The sequence below is a fragment of the Plectropomus leopardus genome, chromosome 21 (genome assembly GCF_026936395.1).
Source record: "Plectropomus leopardus strain MGB_pleo_1.0 chromosome 21, ASM2693639v1, whole genome shotgun sequence".
Taxonomy (NCBI): Eukaryota; Metazoa; Chordata; class Actinopteri; order Perciformes; family Serranidae; genus Plectropomus; species Plectropomus leopardus.
In genome coordinates this window covers 18,800,964-18,821,172 of record NC_142196.1, presented here as the reverse complement: position 1 = coordinate 18,821,172, position 20,209 = coordinate 18,800,964, and the positions used below count along the sequence as shown (strand labels likewise).

At 38.9% G+C, this 20,209-nt stretch overlaps 1 protein-coding gene across 1 annotated transcript in view; it reads left to right on the top strand.

The window, feature by feature from the left end:
- Window positions 1-20,209, top strand: part of ptprn2 (protein tyrosine phosphatase receptor type N2) — a 148,090-nt gene that overhangs the window by 110,791 nt on the left and 17,090 nt on the right. The window contains exons 12-16 of the mRNA XM_088072113.1: window positions 3,485-3,700; window positions 5,960-6,163; window positions 12,278-12,425; window positions 13,936-14,009; window positions 18,360-18,437. Of these exons, the coding sequence (XP_087928239.1) occupies window positions 3,485-3,700; window positions 5,960-6,163; window positions 12,278-12,425; window positions 13,936-14,009; window positions 18,360-18,437 (720 nt within the window). The remainder of the gene's footprint in view (window positions 1-3,484; window positions 3,701-5,959; window positions 6,164-12,277; window positions 12,426-13,935; window positions 14,010-18,359; window positions 18,438-20,209) is intronic.

The window sequence follows — 20,209 nt, the reverse complement described above, 5'->3', positions numbered from 1 at the left end:
GTGCTCCGGTTTCATTTTTGTTTGATCCTCCCTGCTGCGATAGTCTGCTGGAGATCGCATCTCCAAAATCATATGGGATAAGATATGATCGAGCAGTGGAAAAATATGCATGCAAAAATTGTTAATCTAAACGTAAATTGATCGAAAAATCCTTAATAAATTTGAACACGAGCCGGATGGTTCGCTGTGAGCACATCTGGCTGCAGGGGACAAAGTTTCTGTGCAGGTTCATCCTGCATGGCACTGCCCGGCAGCAGCTCCAACTCATAAACCCTCAGACCTGAAAGCTGCTAAATCCGCTCTGTGTTTGCATAGATTTATTGTTTTAATAGTGTTTATTTAAAAAAAATAAAAGTATTTATCTTAATCTAATTTATATCATATTATTCGATTATATGTATTTCCTGAAATCTAGAATAGGATTTAAATACATTTTTTCTGTTCAGTTTTTATGGTTATTTATGGTAGTTTGCTTTTATCAAATTGCTTTATAATTTTCTTTTTCAAATTAATTATACTTTAAGGGTTTCTAGAGTTTACAGCTTCGTCTGAAGATAGGCCTACCAATTTTCACTACTGCTATAATTTAAAAAAAGAAACATTTTTTTTTTAGATTATGTGTTGTTGCTAGTGTTTTTAATAAAAATAGCAAGCTTGTAATATGTTACTAAATTTGGCCTTTAATGTTTGATCTTAACCGTTATTTGCTGAACTATAAGCCACATTTTATGGCATAAACTACTTAAAATATAGCTTATTTCAATCCTTTGAAATTCACAATTGAAGCTGCAACTTTATTTTTTTTAAAAAAAAAACCCTTAGTTTGGGTTGGTTGAAGTTGTGTGTTTTGGAGGATTTCTTTAAGGGTATTGTGATGTGAGTAAATGGACAGCCAGCCGCCCCAACAGCACCTCGCTGCCTGACCTTTCCTCTAACATTTGAATAATCCAGAGCACCGAAATCCATCTGCCCCTTGTCTCCTCTCAGATTGGCTAATACACCACACAGGGGCAATATGAATAGAAGAGAAAAAACAGAGGAGGAAAGTCTGTTGGATACAGAGAGTAATAACTTCACTGAGTTTGGATCCTACACACAGACAACACAAATAGCGGTGCTGCATTTTTAAGGAATCAATAAAAAATATTTTAATGAGGTTTAAAAGGTGAATTTTGATCAGAAAAAGAATTAATGGAAAGAAAAAAATATGATTCTTTATTCCATGGAAGTATTTCCTGTCGATTTTGTATTTCAGTGCAAATTCTGCTGTAGCAATTAAATTGATTTTTTTTAAATAAACTTTAGCTATGGTAATTATTAATCTGATTTACTGAAAATTTAATTTGACAATATTGATATTTAATCATGATTCAGTTAAGTGTTTTTGAATATCTTCAGTACTCTAGTTAGACAATTCTGTTTAAAGATACACACCTTTTATAGTAAAATTAAATTATGACAACAAAAGATGAAACAATTTTAAGAAAAAGAAGGGACAGAGCTGTAAAGGCCCATGAAGGTAATTCTTAGCCTCACATCTCCTCCCTCCTCCTCCTCTTTCTCTCTCCCTTTCTGTATCTCCTCTGGTTTCTTTCTAACACGATTACCGCCTTCAAACACTCTTTTATGCTTGCAGTGCGTTTCAAGCCTGTTCGCTCCCACATTGGAAATGCTTTTTTTTTGTTATTTCATTTCAAGGTGTTTACCTGAATAGAAAGAATAGCCACAAATTGTCAAGGGCCACGTCTTTGATTAAATCATTAACACTTTTCAGAATTAAGAAAATATGTAAGTTTAAGGGGAGTTGTCAGGCAGGTTTAAACAGGTCTATGGGGGGCACTTTGGTTTGATGTTCCATGTTGTGTCTCCAGAAAAAAATATGTTGAACGTTAAATATGACTATTGGGGTTTTTAATGTGCTGTATTTTCAGTCTCTTATTGTGTGATATTGTGAACGAGGATGAAAGGTTTTCATTCTCAACAAGTCCTCCAGCAAATGAAAATTGTCTTTATGTTTATTTGATCATTGAACAACACAGACGAATAATTGGATCGAGGCCATCCCTCCCCTCTGTATCCGTACATGAGCCTCTTCAAACCTCTCAGTTGCTGTCTAACCTCTTAATGCCTGATTGAAACTACACGCTCGAAACCACAGCAATCGCAATCAACAGCAACTCCTTGTCAGGCCCAACATGGTTATCGAAAAGACCTTGGCGTTCGCACAACCGCTAAAACATTGGTAATTACGAGCCACAAGGTCAAACCATATTGTGACTGGTGTGAGGTGAAGTATCTTGTTTTGAAAATGGTATAACAAGATGTAGCCATCCTTCAGCCGCCCCATTAGACCCCTCAGGCTAAATGTCAGAGCTCTGCCATTTTTTTTTTCATGTTGTAGATTTGATTCACTTCCACCCATCAATCTTTCAATATTGCATGCAGACAATTAGGAGCCTGCTGATGTATTTGTGCACTGTTATTGATATTGCCCTTTTGCAGATGTATAGCTATTGGCATGTGTGCAGCTGCAGAAACCCCATTTTTTTGCGTCTGTCATAGACGACACTTAAGATGTGTGAATGTGCAAGGAAAATAAATGCAAAACTAACTTGGCACCATGTCTATATTTTATGCAAACAGCACAGACAAAACAGTAGCTACATTTTAGGTATCATTAATTATCCTTCCCAATTAATGCTCCTAATTATCCCTGTTATGCTATCAAAATATTCTGCATCAGTGGGGCCCACAGGGAATTTATCATTACAGTAAATGGCCGTGAGTGGACCAATTATCAACACATCGGGCAATTCTTTAACCTACGCTGATAAAAATCTCTTAGATATTACAGCACGTAGCGAGGCAAACCCTATACCTTCTTGTTTGAATTAACATGCAGCGTGGGTGTGGATATTTGAAAAGGCTTTTCTATTCAACTGGTGGATGTATGAAGGTCCAGTCTGGGCTGTCTCTCTGGTCCTGGTAGCCATTAGCTGTGCGGCTTGGGCCAGGGCCTAATCCAGCCAAACTCAGGACCAGAGGAGCTAATTAAGCACAAGCTTTTAGTATCCCAACCTCCTGTAGCTGCACAGTGCCAGCCCACCCCATGCCAGCACTAAGTGGGGTTGTAAATATCTATAGTGGGGCACAGTGTGGAGACGGCACTGGGCAGGGGCTGGTAATAGGGGTTGACTGAGTCTGAATGCGTATTATAGGGCCAGTATTAGAGGTGGCTAATGAATGGGGCCGGTCAGACAGCGGCGGTGGGTGGAAGGAAAGAGCAGGAGAGTGAGTGGAGATAGGTGAGGCGGCGAGAAAATCAAGACAGGCCTTCAAGCTGAAAATTGATGCACCTCAGACTTGATATGGCGTTTGCTGTAAATCAAAAAAAAAAAGACAACATCCATCAGACAAAAAGACAGAGTGGCATCCTTTACTGCTCTGACACTGTGTTCTCTCTCTGTTTGTGTGCGTTCTCCAGAGAGGCAGCCTGACCCAGATCCCCGTGGTGAAGGAGACCAGGGTGGAGTCGGGCCAGTTCCTGCTGCTCTCCGTCCTCTGCATGCTCTTCATCCTGGTGGCACTGGCAGTGTCCACCACCTTCTTCTGCGTGCGCCAGCGCTCCCACCTCCGCATGAAGGAGAAGCTGGCCAGCCTGGGGACTGACACCAGTACTGATGCCACCGCAACCTATCAGGTAAGACCAGCCCCCTCGCTGTGAGCCAATCAGGGGCCAGGACACTTAGCCTGTGCACTACCATTGGAAGAACACACACACTCTTTGAGTACGGTAGATTTTCTGATTGGTTTGTGTGAGTGTGTTTGTCAATGTGTGTGTATGTTTGAATGATTCTCTTCCACCTGCTTTTACAATGGTTTTTGGCTGTTCTTTTTTTGGGAAGCACAATAATTGTACATAAAAAAATCACCTTTTACACTCATTTCTTGGATTTTTGTCTTATTGCACCAATAAATATTCTCTACAACCAATTAGTCAATGCTCACCCTTGCCTGACACATGTATGTGCATCTGTGTGTGTGTGTGTGTGTGTGTGTGTGTGTGTGTGTGTGTGTGTGTGTGTGAGAGAGAGAGAGAAACAGGCCGCTACTGTGACCTATTCCCTCTGTTCCTCCAGGGCCATGGACAGCCTGGGCTGTATTGATTTTTGGCGATGGGGCTCAGCTGTGCCCAGCATGGCACTCAGAACATATTTATCTGCATGTCGCGTTAACATTTTCAATATTTAATCAGGTTTTCACAGAGCTGCTTTGTCTATCCAAAGCTGGAGGTGTTATAGTGTTGCAAAGATGGCCACAGAAAAGCAAAAATAAGAAAATAATGTCCATTTTTGTTTATTATATATGTATTTTTTAATATAATTTTTTTGCTTCTTTGCAAATTTTCAGTTCTATTTGGCACCTCTTTTTCTCAATATACCTAAATAGAATAACTGCCATGTCAGGCTTTTATATGGGCGTGTTCCCTATGTTAGACAGTGTTTGTGTGCTGTGGGAGAGATATTCTGTAGTCTTGTTTCCTCTTGGCCTGTTTTTGTTCTTATTAGTAGTCTGAAACAGAAGGGGGATATGGGGAGCTGTAATCCCACCACCAGTGCTCCTCTCTGGGCTCCGTGTGTCTGTCCTCTGGCCCTCTCTAGTGCTAACTGCATCTCTCTGCCTACTCATGGGATGATTTCTCGGCCCCGATACTGCACAGCGCTTTGCAGAGATGTTGAGAAGTAGGATGAATTATGAGGTGGACCTGGATATTGCCCCGAGGCCAAGGCCCAGGGCACCACTTCATGGCTCTAATCATTAAAGTCTGACGGCGGGAAAGCTGATCCAAGACCAGGGCTTAGAGGGGCCTGTGCTCCAGAGGGAAATATCACTATGATAGATCATGAGATAGCATGTGCTTTCACAAGGCATTTTCTCTGGTCCGCTCTGCCCTCGCTGTTATTAATTGAGTATGCAAATGAATTCTGTGGAGATGACTGGCTTTGCTTCCCAAAACCAAACATGATGGGGTTTACAGATTATGAATTTGACATACAAAAAACAAGTGTGAGCACCTTATGGAGGGATCAGGCAAAGTTTGTTACTGTTAGTGTGTTTGGTTGTTTACACATGTATAAGATTACAAAAATCTGGCAGTAGGCATTTTTTTCTTTCTTTTTTCATTTTGTATAGAGTCGATAATGCCTAGTCTTTGAATTTCTGATGCCCTGTCTCTGCACTGAGGCATGATGGGAGAAAAGCTGAGTCATTGGAAGAAGTGTAATCTTCCTAGCAGTGGGCCTTTTAGCAAGTCTGAGAAACCTGGAGATATCAATCAAAATAGAAAATTATACTTTACAATTGTGCCAATGCATTTTTATCTCCTTTGGTTCTCTGTGGTTATATACAAAGTGAAACTCCTATTTGATTGATCGATAGATTTAAGTATCTTTGCAAAAAAAAAAAAAGAAAAAGAATCCAAACTCTTCTTTTTGAACTTTTTCAAGAAAGTAGTCTTTGCTCCATAAGCCTTGACTGTGCAGTATGGTGATTTTGTGCAGGATTTTATTTGAAAAGCTTACTTTTTTTAACAACTAAAAGATCCATTCTTAAACAATGAAGACAGTCACTGTGTGGCAGCCAGGTGTGACATACTGAATTTATTCTGTAAATCGTGTAGGGTTCCTCAACCATGTATTTTTGACATAATTAGTATAAGCTCCATAATCCACAAGGATAAGCCATTAATCTACAGGCAAGTGAGGACAGATCAAGTCAGCCGAGATACAGGATTTTACAATGTGCATTTATAGAACCCAGCCCCTAACAACAAGGATAAGCACACAACCTACATAAAACGATTGTTGTGTATGAAAAGAAGATAAATACATGAAACCTTGCAAAAGAAAGAAACAATTTTAATGATCACTTCCCCACCCGCATCTCCTGTAATTCCCAGGAGCTGTGTCGCCAGCGTATGGCAATCCGGACATCGGAGCGTGTCGAGCGGCCAGAGACCCTTCGCCACTCACGGCTCAACAGTGTCTCATCCCAGTTTAGCGATGGCCCTGCAGCCAGCCCCTCCACCCGCAGCAGCACCTCCTCCTGGTGCGAGGAGCCAGTGCCATCCAACATGGACATCTCCACCGGTCACATGATACTGGTAAGGAACTTGCTTTTACTCTATAGATAATGTGAGTAATGATTCGTGGTGTAAAAAGTGGTGAGTGAGGTAATTGGTTGAAGTGTGGTTTGTTGTCATGCCCTCTGAGATTTTTTTTGTGGTTCTTGGCATCACATTGTTTCATATAAACAACCACAACATCATGTCTCAATGACTTTGCACTCAACCTGCCAGAGTGGGTTTAGTGTAGCTTCAGAAACGCCCATGCTTTTCGTATAACTACATTAGGCTGAGCCTTGTGGTCAAGATAATAGATCTGCATCTGTAATTCTCAACCAGATGTACTTTCACCCCAAGAGGTACTTCTGCTGTTGAGTTGTTGGGTTAAATGGATTGATGATATGCTAAATTAATTTGAGATAAAAAAAAGAAAAGAAAATGGGATTAATTGGACCTAAACATATCCAAATAAACTAGTTAACCTAAAAGTAATGTTAAAATAGTTATCTTAAAGTAATGGATAAACTGGTTTGCTAAAAGAAATGACAAAAAGTTGAAATAGTTTGCTAGAAGTAATGAATAATGAGTGGAACTCGTTTGCTTAAAGCATTGGATAACAAAAGGGTTGAAATAGTTAACGATAGCTAGAAGTAATTAAAGAATGATGGAATAAATTAGCTAGAAGAATTAATTAGCAAAAAGTAATGAGTAAATGGTGTAAATAGTTAGCAAAAAGTAAAGGAAACATTTTGAAATAGTTAGAAGTAGTTAGCTAGAAGTAATAGAAAAAATGGGGAAATAAGGTTGATAGTTAACATTCGGTAGAAGTAATGGAAAAAATGTTGAGACAGTTAGCTGCTAATGTATATACTGTATGGTGGAAATAGTTAGCAAAAAGTAGGCCTAATGGGTAAAAAGTTTGAAACAGTTTGCTAGAAGAAATAGATAATTGTGTAAATGGTTAGAAGTAATGGATAAATAGTGGAAACAGTGGCCTATGCTGGAAGTCATGGGCAAAAAGGTTGAAAAAGTTAGAATTAGCTAGAAATAATGTGTAACCAGTAGAAATAGTTATCTAGAAGTAATGGACACAGTGAGAAAATAGTTAGCGAGAAATTATGAGGAAAAAAAGTTGAAATAGTCAGCTTAAAATAATGGATAAATAGTTGAAACCATTAGCTAAAAGTAACGTTAATGGATAAACAGTGGGAATAGTATGCTAGAGGTAATGGGAAAAAGGTTTTAAAAGAGTTAACATTAGCTAGGAATTATGTATAACCAATAGAATATGTTAGCTTGAAGTAATAGGGGAAATTATGAAATATTTAACTAGAAGTTATGGCTAAAGGGTGGAAATAGTTAGCTAAAAGTAATGGAGGAAAAGGTTGAGACACTTAGCCAGTTTAATGGATAAACCGTTGAAATAGTTAGCTAAAAGTAATGGCTAAATGGCAAAATAGCTGAAAGGAATGGATAAATGCTTGAAACGTGCAAATGCAATAACTAGACCGAAGAGACCCTAAACATTACCAGTTCAATTGTGTGAGAAAATATCATCAAAATAATTTGTTTTATATAATTAGCAGTTCAAACAGCATCCATTTTACAGTCATTTCAAATTAACACTTTTGGAACGTGACGGGTGGTGTCAATGTAAGGGTACTTGAGATCATCTATAAGGGCCTTTGGGGATACATCAAACAGAAAAAGTTGGGAACCACAGATCTACAGGAATAGGCTCTTTCATGTGAGCATACAGTATATTGTTTGCTTTTCAAACTCCCCTTGCCTATGAATATGCTAGGCCCCGTGCTGAAAACCAACAGCTTGATTTCTCTCTGTTTATCTGTTTGGATGTGTCTCCTTTTCATCCCTCGCTCACCTCATTCCCTTTCAGAAGCCTGTTATCTTTGGGGTTTTTTCATCACTCTTTCAGCTGTTTTCTCCCTCTTGCTTTATCTCGGCTATGTTGTCTTCATTTTTTCTCCTCGAACTTTTTCCCTTCCTTTACTGTGTCATTTTCTCTCTTTATCGTTCCATCCTGCGTCTATCCCCTCTGTCATTTTCATCTTTTACCACCTCCGTCTGTCTTTCTGCTGCAGTAAAATAAGGCAGACATTGTCTTGCGTGATGAGGGCTGCACAAAACTGAAATATCATTTCCATCTGATTGTCATTTGAAATTTTCTACAGTTTTTTTTTTTTTGAATATTTAGGTTGAACAAGCTTTTGGTTGCCAACGCTTCCACAAACACACAATGGATTGTTTTAATTTTGCACAACTTTTGCTTCATTCATTTGAGACAAGCTTGATAAAAGAGATGGATAGATGCCTTGCAGTGTTTCCATTAATGGAGAGAGCATTCATCACACTGCATGTCTAGCTTTTATATTGGGAGGCGATAATGAATGAGAGTGAATCTGAGTAATGCCTTGTATTGCTGGTAATAGATGGGTTTTGTTGCACTCGTCAAGGCTTGTTTGTGAAGCCCCTTTTGAAAACATTAACAATAGAAAAGCATTTAGCCCTGCAATAACAAAAGAGGCACTGTGAATCATTTCTAGGAGCTGTTATTATTAGCCCTAGGATCCTCAACGCAGCCACTGCGATGTAGAAAGGTAAAACACTCAGGGACCTTTACTTTTCTTTCATGCCATGATTGACATGGAGATGTCCTATAGGGGTTCTTCTTTAAAATTCCACCGCCATCTCACATGAAACCATGTGTGAGATTGCCTTGTTATCACTGATCTCAGTCCTATATTTTCCCATCTCAGCTCTCCTCTCCTCTCATCTCCCCTCTCTCGCTCTTTGGAGCTCACACCGTGTGGAGAAGGATGATGAATACTCGGCTTTCCAAAGCACATATGCTGGGGGTCCTTTTTTTGAGGCCCGATCACCTCACACACACACACATACAACCACTATGAACTACGATGTTGCGCCCCACCATTCAGCCCCCCCACCAAGACTTAAAAAGTCTTGCATAACGACTTCCAACTTCAAAAGTGAAATTGGATGCCTCTGTGTGCTGAGTCATCCGCTGTGTTTTTCAGGGCTTTGACACACCTCTGCTATCTTTTCTGCTTTTTCTTTTTTTTTTACCCTTTTCAGCTGCAGTCAGTGCCACAACAATGCAAACATTAATAATTTAATTGTTAAAATCCTCAAAAATTATTACCAGATGTATCATGGTAATATTATTTGACTGTATTTCTGTGCTGCAGTCTATTCAGCACCATGGACAGCACTTACAGTCAGTTTTCCTCACACACTGTAAAATCTGTATAAAATAAGTACATGTAACCCCACTATTAGACTTAATTTATGTTTACTTTATATCTAATTGTTAAGTTTACTAAAAATCTAGTTATAGTCACTTGATTTTGTAAAGCTGTTGCAACTTTAAAATGACAAGTTTAATTAAATCATGCTTTCTAATCATGATCATTATCAAGTTAAGTCAGACTAACTTGGTTTACTAAAGTTGCTAACACTTAGACAGAACAAGGTTATTCCACTTGTCGTTTTTAAGTTGCAGCAACTTCACAAAATTAAGTAAATACAGCTGCATTTTGAGTGACCTTAACAGTTAGATATAAAGTAGACATAAATTCAGATTAATAGTTATATTTAATTTCTTTTATCAAGGCTACTGGATTCCAAAATCATATTAAGTAAGACAGTAAGACACAGTACAGTGCAAAGCACATTAAAATAAATAAATAGATATCCATGCAGCTCTCCGACTGTCCAGAAAAAGGGTCAAAATGTTGATACAGTTGCTGTTGCTGTGGCATTCCCTTGACTTAATCACCTCCCTACTGAAAAAATCAATAATTATGTAGCTTGAGGCTCTTTTTCATTATGTTGAGAGTTATTGTTCAATTTTTTTTTTAAATGATGGATTATTTGTTCGAAGATAAACCAGACTCAGGCAACAGGAAAATAGTAACTGACTCATGCAACATGTTCTGCACTCATGGCTTTTACTCACAATTTTAAATTCACAAGCAAAAGAATACACTGTTCTATTTAGGGCAATGTTTCCCTTTCATTTATCTATTATTATTTAGCACACAAAACACACATATAAACACCATCTTTTCACCTCGCTGTTTATCATATCATAAAGCTCCCCATACAAACTGTTACCAGTATTGTTCGTTTTAATTTGACAGAGGAGCTTGACAGTAATGTGTTACCTGTTGTGTCTGGCTCCCCTGGTTGTCCCTTCATCCTGATTTCACCCAGCACCCTCTGCTGCCGAGGAGACTGCTTAGGAAGGATTAGACATTGTTTCCCTGACACCCAGGCCTCCCATCCCAACCCTCTGATTGGCAGACATAATCCCCCCATTCACTAAACCTTCGTTACCCTGTCTCTGGAATACGACATGGTCCACTGCCTCCCCCTAGGAGCAGGAGGGCTTGATAAGGGCCTGCTGGCTGCATTGCATTAAGCTGCGAAAATATGAATTTGGAATGCAATCGATTCAGGGCATCGTTTGAATAGAATGGGAGGCAATTCAGAGTGGATTTATCAAGTACATGGAGATGTAATATTGGTAGGGGAGGTGGGATGCTGTCAGGCTGGCAAGCAGAGAGTACTTGTACAGGGTGACAAGAGCATCGTGGTGACAGGCTCTGTCAAGTGGTCATAATGGCATGCTGTCACTTTCCTGGGAAGACAGCACTGTGTGTTTGCGTGGGCGATGCACAAAAACACACATGCAAATATATGTGTGTTGGCTGCTATTAGAATTGACATTAACTCGTTTTTTTTTATACATAATTGGGCTTTTTGCATGCATAAAATTAAAAAGTTCAAACAGGGAGGGTTTGAGGTATGACAGCATAAATCTACAGTTATCATTAATGGGTTCGGGGAGAGAGAACACATTGTGCTGTTGTGTTCTCTCATTATGCAGCTGTATTAATCACAAGAGTTGCATTTTTTCTGTTCTCAGTGTGGCCTTTAAGAGTGGCACCTTTGGTACCGTATTGAACAATAAACTTTGATTTCCATTGTGTGTAGGATTTGTGATGTTCTTATAAGTCACCTAATATCCTGTGCGTGCATGCCGGAGATGTCTGAATTCATAAACCATCAAAGGGTAATTGCCTATTATGTGTTGGACAAGCTTATTTGTGATTATCATCTGGTCAGGAATTGTATATATTGTGTAAAGACTTCCCTTTTGACAGACAGGAGTGAATACGTCAGCTGTAACAATGGAGTGTCACCTCTCTGCTCAGCCTACCTATACTGCCTTTAATATGGGATAAAAACCAAGCACATCTGGGTATCACTTTCATTGTATTAGCCAGCTGATCCCTGACATCAGTTTATGAGTCTGTAATCTTCTGCCTCACACAATAGCGGACTAAACCATTTAACCCCATTGGGAGGGGAGCCATGATACAGGAGAGAAAGCGAAACACGGCGCTTCGCTACAAAAGATCGTCTTGCCAGCTACAGCCTCTAAGCTCCCTAAGACTTGCCCTGGTTTGGGAGAATACACACACACACTCACACGCACATACAGGCCTCTACCCCTCCCCCTTCTTTTTTTCCATCTTTGTCTCTCTAGCGAATTCAATTTTGTCTTCTCCAAGCGACGGCTTAAATGCAGACAATCTTATCAGTGGCTGTGCAAGCAGTGAGGGACGTGATTGAAACACCCCTGAAGTATTTCCAATGCAGACAAACCTTTCAGGAGTCTTAATTGTGCGTGATTTTTTTTTTCTCTTTCGGTCAAACACACATGCACAAAGACACAAGCGTTAGCACACCTTCCCAACCTAGATCTCCAGCAGCCTCCTCACCCAGTTGTTTTGCTACACAGCAGCTTAGGACAATAATGCTCCATGACACCTGATCATAGCTTTAATGGAGAGATGGTGTTGTCAGGGGTTTAGTGTTTTGCTCCAGTTTATTTATTGGTTAGCTCATGGGGAAGAAAATACAATACAACAATATATCTTAAGCCAGCTGTAATACAAGAAAGGTGAATTGTGTCCTGTTGAATTGCTGCAAAAACAAACGAAATGTCTTTTTACAGCCACATTTTTACATAAATTCAGTTGTCTTTTGAGTGGTTATGGCTTGTTGTTTGAAATGGTGGCTAAGGTGGTGTCTGTTTTCCTCTAGTCATACATGGAGGACCACTTGAAGAACAAGAATCGTCTGGAGCGCGAGTGGGAGGCCCTGTGCTCCTACCAGGCAGAGCCCAGCGCCTGCAACGTGGGGCAGGGCGAGCAGAACTCCAAGAAGAACCGCTCAGACGCTGTGGTCGTATGTAAGTCCATGAAGCTTTTGTTTTTTTTTTTGTTGTGCGACTGTTCCCACCATAAACAAGCAGCATCACTGTAGTTGATGTGTTTGTGAATGGATGATTCAAAAAACTACATAAAACCCGTTGAGAAAAACTAGCCAATACCACACTAAAAATATGTTTCCAAACAAATAAACAGTAATACTACTATACCTAGATCCATTTTACCGTAAAACTAGTCAACTCATTGTGCTGAGAAAATTGTGTTGTTGTTTTTTTTTCAATGCAAAACTCAGATGAGGTTAAACAAAGGCAAAAGTTGGGCTATTGGCTAACTATATTATAATGTGGAGTTACTTAAGAAAAATCTCTTTTTTGGACTTGCATGATGTTATGTTTGTGGCCATCAAGTCCATGCAGTATTTTACTTTAACTACTTTAGCGTGTTAGTATGGACGGAGGTTATGTCTGAAATGGGACTAAAAGACTTGCTTTCATTTTAAAATGCTGTTTTTAAATGAAAACATGTGAGTGTGGAAATAGCCTATTGAGTTTTCAGCAAGTAAATGAATTTTAGTGTTGGTATTAGCTTACTCTAGCTAGCTACAGCTGGTGCATAAAGCCCCCAAAAAATGATATCTGGGTATAAATTTGCCCATTTCTTCCACATCCATGGGCCTGTGGAGCAAGCGCACCAGCATTTCCTTTAACTGGGCTTACAGCCTGACCACTGGCTCACTCACATGAAGGACAGTTTATAATAAATCTGGATTCAGCTATTGGTAAATTTTACAATTTTTAGGACATATTGATTTAAATAAGGGCTATTTAAGTGCTATTACTGGGAAGTCGATGCAGCCTACCAAAAATAAACAACCAACCTGCTAATTTACAGATGTCTCTTTCACAATGTAAGTCTCTGGTCCCAATGGCATTATGTGATGGACCCGGAAGTTGTAATTACACAGTTTGGCCTCTATGTCAAGTTTTACTCTGAGTCTCATGACAACTGGTGGGCTGCTTGGTTACATTTTATCACACCACCCCCACACAGTTCTGAAAAAGAAGAGTTTTTTTTTTTACTGTTAACTCATATTTATTATCATAAATAATACCTCAAGATGTTTTTTTAAACTTTGATTTCTGCTTATTTAGTCATGAGGTGGAAAAAAAAGATTTGAGGGTCCTTAATTTCTAGCAGACTACAGAGGTGGGTTTAAGTTCACTGGAGACAGATTATCTGAATCTTTCAACAGTTTCTCTTGTTTAAGAAAAAGAGGATTTTAAAGCTCACAGCTTACAGACTTCTTAAGCTAAAATATATTATTATTATTTCACTTGGAACATTCCTCATTGAAGGTGAAGCGATCCAAGACTTCAGAACAGTCTGTATGCATGATGAAAGTCTGGTGAAATTGCAGTGCCGCCTCTTTACTTAAATATTCCTCTGTTGCTGCTCAAAATTCTGTTGTTATTGTGTGGCGAGGAAGAAGAGTCAAGAAGTATCTTGATGAATTATGCATCTCCATTACAGACGATCATTCCAGGATCACCTTGAAAGGGGAGAATAACCACGGCAACTCAGATTACATCAACGCCAGTCCAATAGTGAGTATTGTTTATTCCTGTTGTGACTAATATCTGGTGTCTTAGACCTTTTTTTGTTTTTGTACCAGAAGCACCTGTTGTGATTTGACGTTGAGATAAAAGAAGTTTCAAAGGACTTGTCATTGATCCAAGTGCATTGATCTTTTTTTTTTTTTTTTTTTAACTTTGTTCTCCATGCTAAAAGCCTCGAGTGGATTCGGTGTGTCTTGTTGAATCACACTGCTACTTTCAAAATGGCCGCTCCCTGGAGATACTTTTTTTCTTTCTCACTATAAAGAATTCTACATTATTTTTGACTAAACAAATGTATCCTACCTCAAAATCCAGAAAGACCTCAGTGTTGGAGAGGACTAAGTTTTTTTTTTTCCTCTAAACATTGCCAGTCATGATTTCCCCTGAGGCTGTTGAAAAGGGATTCCATCAAAGGGAACAGGAAACTATGCATTTCAAATACTGTGCCAAAATTTCTGAGGAGATAGATGAGGGGAGCACACACAGCTGCACTAAAAGCCTATTACTCCTCAGAAACAAACATTTATTCCTCCATTTTCTCTAATGGCATATTCATAGAGGTTTTTAGCTTATTTAAACACTGCGACATTTGCCATCTTGTAGAATAATATTATAAGAATGTAAATCAATCAGGGGCAGAGGAAAAGCTTGAAAAAACAACACATTGTTAGATTAAAAAGGGTTTAAAGTAAAGTTATTTGAGACTGTTTTGGTGCAGTAGAAAAAAAAAAGCATCTAGGAACACAAATGGATGTTGAAGATGGGTGAAGTAATGGCAGATGCAGTGGTGTGTGGATGAAAGGACAGTAATTACACCACAAAAGGGACCTCTGGCTGAGCCCAGCAAAACTGTGATAATTATGTCTGTCAATGCGGCTTCTTCCTCCTCATTAGCTTCAGGGGCAGTGGCCTACGAGTAAATAATCTGTCGCTTCTTTCTGGGAATCAGGGGTCAGAGAAGCAAAGGGAAGGAGCGATCTGAGCTCCCTGCAAAGCAGAGGGCGACACACACACACACACACACACACACACACACACACACACACACACACACACACACACACACACACACAGGAGCTCAGATAATGGTTAATGCTTGACCACAAAGGATGCAAGCGCTCCCAGATGCACGGCATCATTAGCAGCAGGAATGGTTCGAAGGAATGCACAAAATGTGGTCAAAGCATGGCTGTTTTTGTCTTGTCTGGCCTTTTTTTTTTTTTTTTACAAAGTCAAACGCTGTGTGGCTTTTCCATTTCCCACCTGCTTTTGTTTTTTAAACTTTTCTAGGATGAGCTCAAGCCGGCATTTAGCTTCTCCGAGCTCTCTATCTTACGTAAACACGGGATCAAGGCGCTACAGCAAGGTGTTGAAAGTTGAGACGCTTCTCCGGGAACAGATATTTGTGTGAGCTATTTCAGTACAAGCTATTTTACTTCAAACCAAAGAGCACTTCTTTCCCTTTTTTTTTTGTTGTAGTCTATCTTCTTCCCACAATGGCAAGAGGAGGACAGCTGAAACGCAGGACTACTCTTTCATGTTTGGGCTTTAGTATTCATGCAGGGATGTCAACACACAGCTACAGCATGTCTGTGTCCTTGAGATTGGCTAAATGGAGTGGCAGCACTAGCAATAGATTTTTTTTTTAACAAATCCACGAGAGGAATTTCAACAAGGAAGCATGAAGAGAAAATTGAACATCAGCGTTATACCTAATTGAAGTAGAACACTGGGTAATGAACATAATGTTTCCTCCATTTATGTGTCCTTTTGTGAAATTTCTTCAATAGAGATGCAGTCAAATTTTCATATTGCAGCCAGAGCTTGTGTAGGTGTATTGAAAGAACATTTTCAGTCATTCATGCTTCACTTCTGCCCCCCAACGATCATTTTGTTACTACCCACAACAATTAGTGACATCCTCCCTGACATCTGATAGACACTTGATTTAGGTAAAAAATGAGAACAAACAGATATAATCAAATCTGTACCTGCATCTTTAAATATTTTACTGCTATCGTGCCAAAAGTCCCTGAAATAATTGCATTAAGGATGATTTAACTGCAAGTGTCCCATTAAAATGAAAACTTTAAGAAAACCAACAAATTCTACTGAGCCCGACTCGTAATTAAATCACAGCTTGGAAGTAGATTTAAAAGCGAAAACAATTTCACATTTTTAATCCACCATAATGAAAATAAATTATGAAGACATGAACAGACGAGAAATTGATTTTTGATTTAAAATTTGGACTTAAGTTGTATGTTCGGTTTCATCAGCCGTTCAGAGCATTAAGAATTAATCCTGCTGTCGAGGTTATTAAAAACGAGGAGAGAAAATCATTATGGTAATATTAAAGCCATGAAGAATTGCTCCATATTTATTATCCTTTAAAGGGGTGAGTGTCAAGGTCCATGAGCTTGACAAATAAGTCAAAGAAAAACACAAAGAAATTAAATGAAAAACTTGATGTTTAGCTTCTAAGCTCATGTTCGCTGTCCTTGACAAGCTGGTCTTTGTTGTAAAAAAAAAGAGAAAGACATTAAGAAAGTGGCTTATTTGCTGCATTTTTTAGATAAGACTATCTTTGGTATGTCTACCTTTTCATACTTAATGTATCCCTAAAAGTAGAAAAATGCAACACTTTGTGTGTGTCATCTATCTTTATGGTGCCATCATCAACAAAGCACTGATAATATAGAGCGAGCTGAAAGTTCAGTTCACACAGAATAAAATGAACAAGTTTCTGTTCTGAATTCACATTTTGAATTCTGAACTAAGTTCACAATCCCAACTTTTTACTAAGTAAAATCTAGTGATCATCATTCACTTGCAGACATTTCCCAAGACTGGTTGGGACTCGATGTGGTGTTTCAACTATGTTGGAATTATGGCTGACGTGTTTAGACTTGTTTTTTTTTTTTACAACCGACAGGCACAATATCTGTATAAATTTGAGATTTTTTCCATGAGAGTCTGTACCTGTTTGTTTATATAATCCTTGAAATTAACATGAAATTAACATTGGTCACAAACATATTTATTTTAAGCCAAACTGTTTCTTTTCTCTAAACCTTACCATGTGCCTTTGTTGCCTAAACCTAAGGATGGAACCTAAAAACAAAGGTTTTTTTTTTTTACCTATGTTTTATCTGACTTTATTTTGAAAAAAGACAGTATGCATTTACCAAGCAGAAACTCTATTTCCTGTGAAAACAAGTTTATTTTGTAGACATAATGCATGTAACAATTGTAAATTGACACATCAACCAGTCAAAAACTTATGATTGAGGGGTACCTAGCTTGTTGTATTTTGACGTGTAGGGCCACTGACCATCTTTTGGTATTTTTGACGAGTTGGGTGTGAGAATGTGTTGACAAGCCATGCCGCTGATGTTCAATCAGCATGTTGGGTGCTGTAAATCTAAACTAGCATTGTTAAGAGATGCGAAAGTGAACTGCACTCACATTTAAGTGCACAACATGCAAACTGTTTCAGCGCACAAAAAATGAGCATGATGTTCATGTACAACAGTGCCCACTTGTTTCCTTTCCTGCAAAACACGTCAAAGTCACTCCACTGATGCATCTCGCACTCGAGGGTGTGCATAAAATTTCAATAAAATGTGATCATTGATTTTGGGGGGGCAACCCAGCCAACACCTACTCAATCAAATCTCAATCACATTCCTCAGATCAAGTCCCACATATCATTATGTCCCACCTGAACATTCAGCTCCTTCACATCAACAGCCTGCAGGCTTTTAAAGTCCCACCACTATATCATGTTTCCTGCAGAAACACTTCAAAGCATGACAGAAATTGAGATCTGAAAGCCATCTCATGAGGTCTTTGGCTTGAGTGCATTGTAATAAAGACTACATGACTTTACTAAAGCAGAAGTGAAAACATTCCTGAATGATGTTTTTCATTTTGAATATTCAAAGAATTGTAAGGGTTGGAAATTTCATTGATATAGGCAGCAAAGTCCAAGGTCTGTTCCAGTCTTTTTATGCAAACATGCTTAAATACAGATCGTTCTTTATGTGCTCGAAGCTCATATAGTGTGTAAAATAGTTTGTAGTTTTCTTTATATTCCAATTTAGTCTGATTAAACCCACTAGAAAATAGTCAGATCTGCAGGACATAAAGGAGGAAAAGAACAAAAATGACAAGCAGAGAGAGAGAGACTGAATCAGTGAACGAGAGAGAAATGTTTTCTGCTCTCATCCTCCGTCCAGATGGAGGCTTTGATGGAAGTCTTTTACCCAGACTGTATGTTTTCATCCGCCAGTCCCCGCCCAAACACTGTCTCACACTCTGCTCCCTCTCTCCCAGATGGACCATGACCCTCGCAACCCTACTTACATCTCCTCGCAGGGCCCACTTCCCTCCACTGTGGCGGACTTCTGGCAGGTAAAACTTGTCTCCATTCACTGTGGTCTTTCATCTTTTACCATCTTGTTTGTGCAGAGATGAGAGTGTGCAGGAATCATAACCGAGATTGTTTTGTGTGATTTAGCAACTCCTGTTTAATTCTAAAGTCTTCATCTTGGTGCAAGACATGTCTACATTTCTTTGGTGTTTAAGCAACGGTGGAATTTCTCAAAGTGGGATCAATTAATGTAGCCCCAGTATGTGCTTGTCATGTGCTACCATCAAATTTAAGCATTGACTATGTAAAAATGGTCACTGTGATGTCACCCATTGTTTTGTGGACTCTGACTGCGAAGCCTTTAGTTTGGCATATTGTCTGTCGCCTTGTAGCTCGCTCTTGATTATGCACATCTTTAAGTCTTAATAAGATTGAAATGGGTGGGTTGTATAAAAAAGCATCCCCTGTACAGTTGCCATTTATAGAGAAATTAACTACGGAGACCATAACTGTTTTTTGTGCCAGGCTGTAAACGTGTTTATTTCTGCTGTAAAGTTGGGTGTTTTAACATGGGCGTGGATGGGGAATGACTTGTATCTGGAGCCAGCCTCAAGTGGCCATTTGACGAACTGCAGTTCATTTTTCAGCCCTGGAGGTTTCAGCTTGCAATTCAGTCACAAGACCAAAAATCAGTTGTCCTAAAAATATCAAGGTTATGTTGAAAAACCACCAAAGGTTGTTTGACAACACTTAGTGCTGTTCTGAGGGTATTTCCAGAATCCCCAAAGACTCTATTAATCATCAAGATAAAAAAATTAAATCCTATTGGTGCACAAAAAAATATATATTCGTAACCCTTCTCTCAAACTGCGATTGTATTTTCTATTCCACGTTACCAGAAACTTCATATATGTCAAACAATATTTGCTGTTAATGTCTGATTGCTGCAATTTGCGTCAAAATGGCACTCCTTCCTCTCTGAGTCATAACTCTGCAAGAGTGATACACACAGACATGATACACATATTTTTAGATTCAGTGTGACTCACTCTGTCCGAGGATGTTGTTATCTCCACTGTCCGTGGCAAATAAACTTCCATAAACCTGCTGGGAAATCATAAAGTAGACATTCATACAACTTCAGAACTTGCCTGAGGATCAGCACGGTTTTGTTAAGTATCAAAATGATTCAGTGACAGTTGTCTGTACATCCATGGCTACATTACAAAAGGAAACTATAAATAGTTAATTGAGGCATACTTTTTATGGTGCCAGTCTGCCAAAGTGTACACAAATATAGACCAAAAAAAAGCAGGGCTGAAGTTGTGGCCCACAACGTAATTCACTAAATCTATAGTAACAGTATACTAAAGATGCTCCATAACAAATAATGATGCATTAAAAGCTGTGCCAATAATGTGAAAAGTTACATTTCCTCTCTCCAAGTGGGTGTGGTGATATACTTTGTGATATAAAGTGATACAAAAAAGACAAAACAAGACAGACAATGCAACATAAAACTACATAAAAAGCACATCACACACGGAACATAATAAAAAGCTACATACACTAGTGTACAGCTGAATGCTTGACAAATTAAAAGTCAAGTTATAAAGTCTAGAGTTCAGGGTTAGTGGGTACAGAGTTGAGCAGCTTTTACCAGTCTTTTTAAGGAGGTTTTGAGAGTCCTGATAGAGCTGCAGCTCCTCACATCATCAGGCAGTGTTTCGCTGATTTGTAGCCTTTACAGAACAAAGTGATTGCCCGAAAGCAGTGCAATCAACGACCTCTAATCATATCACCTATTTACATC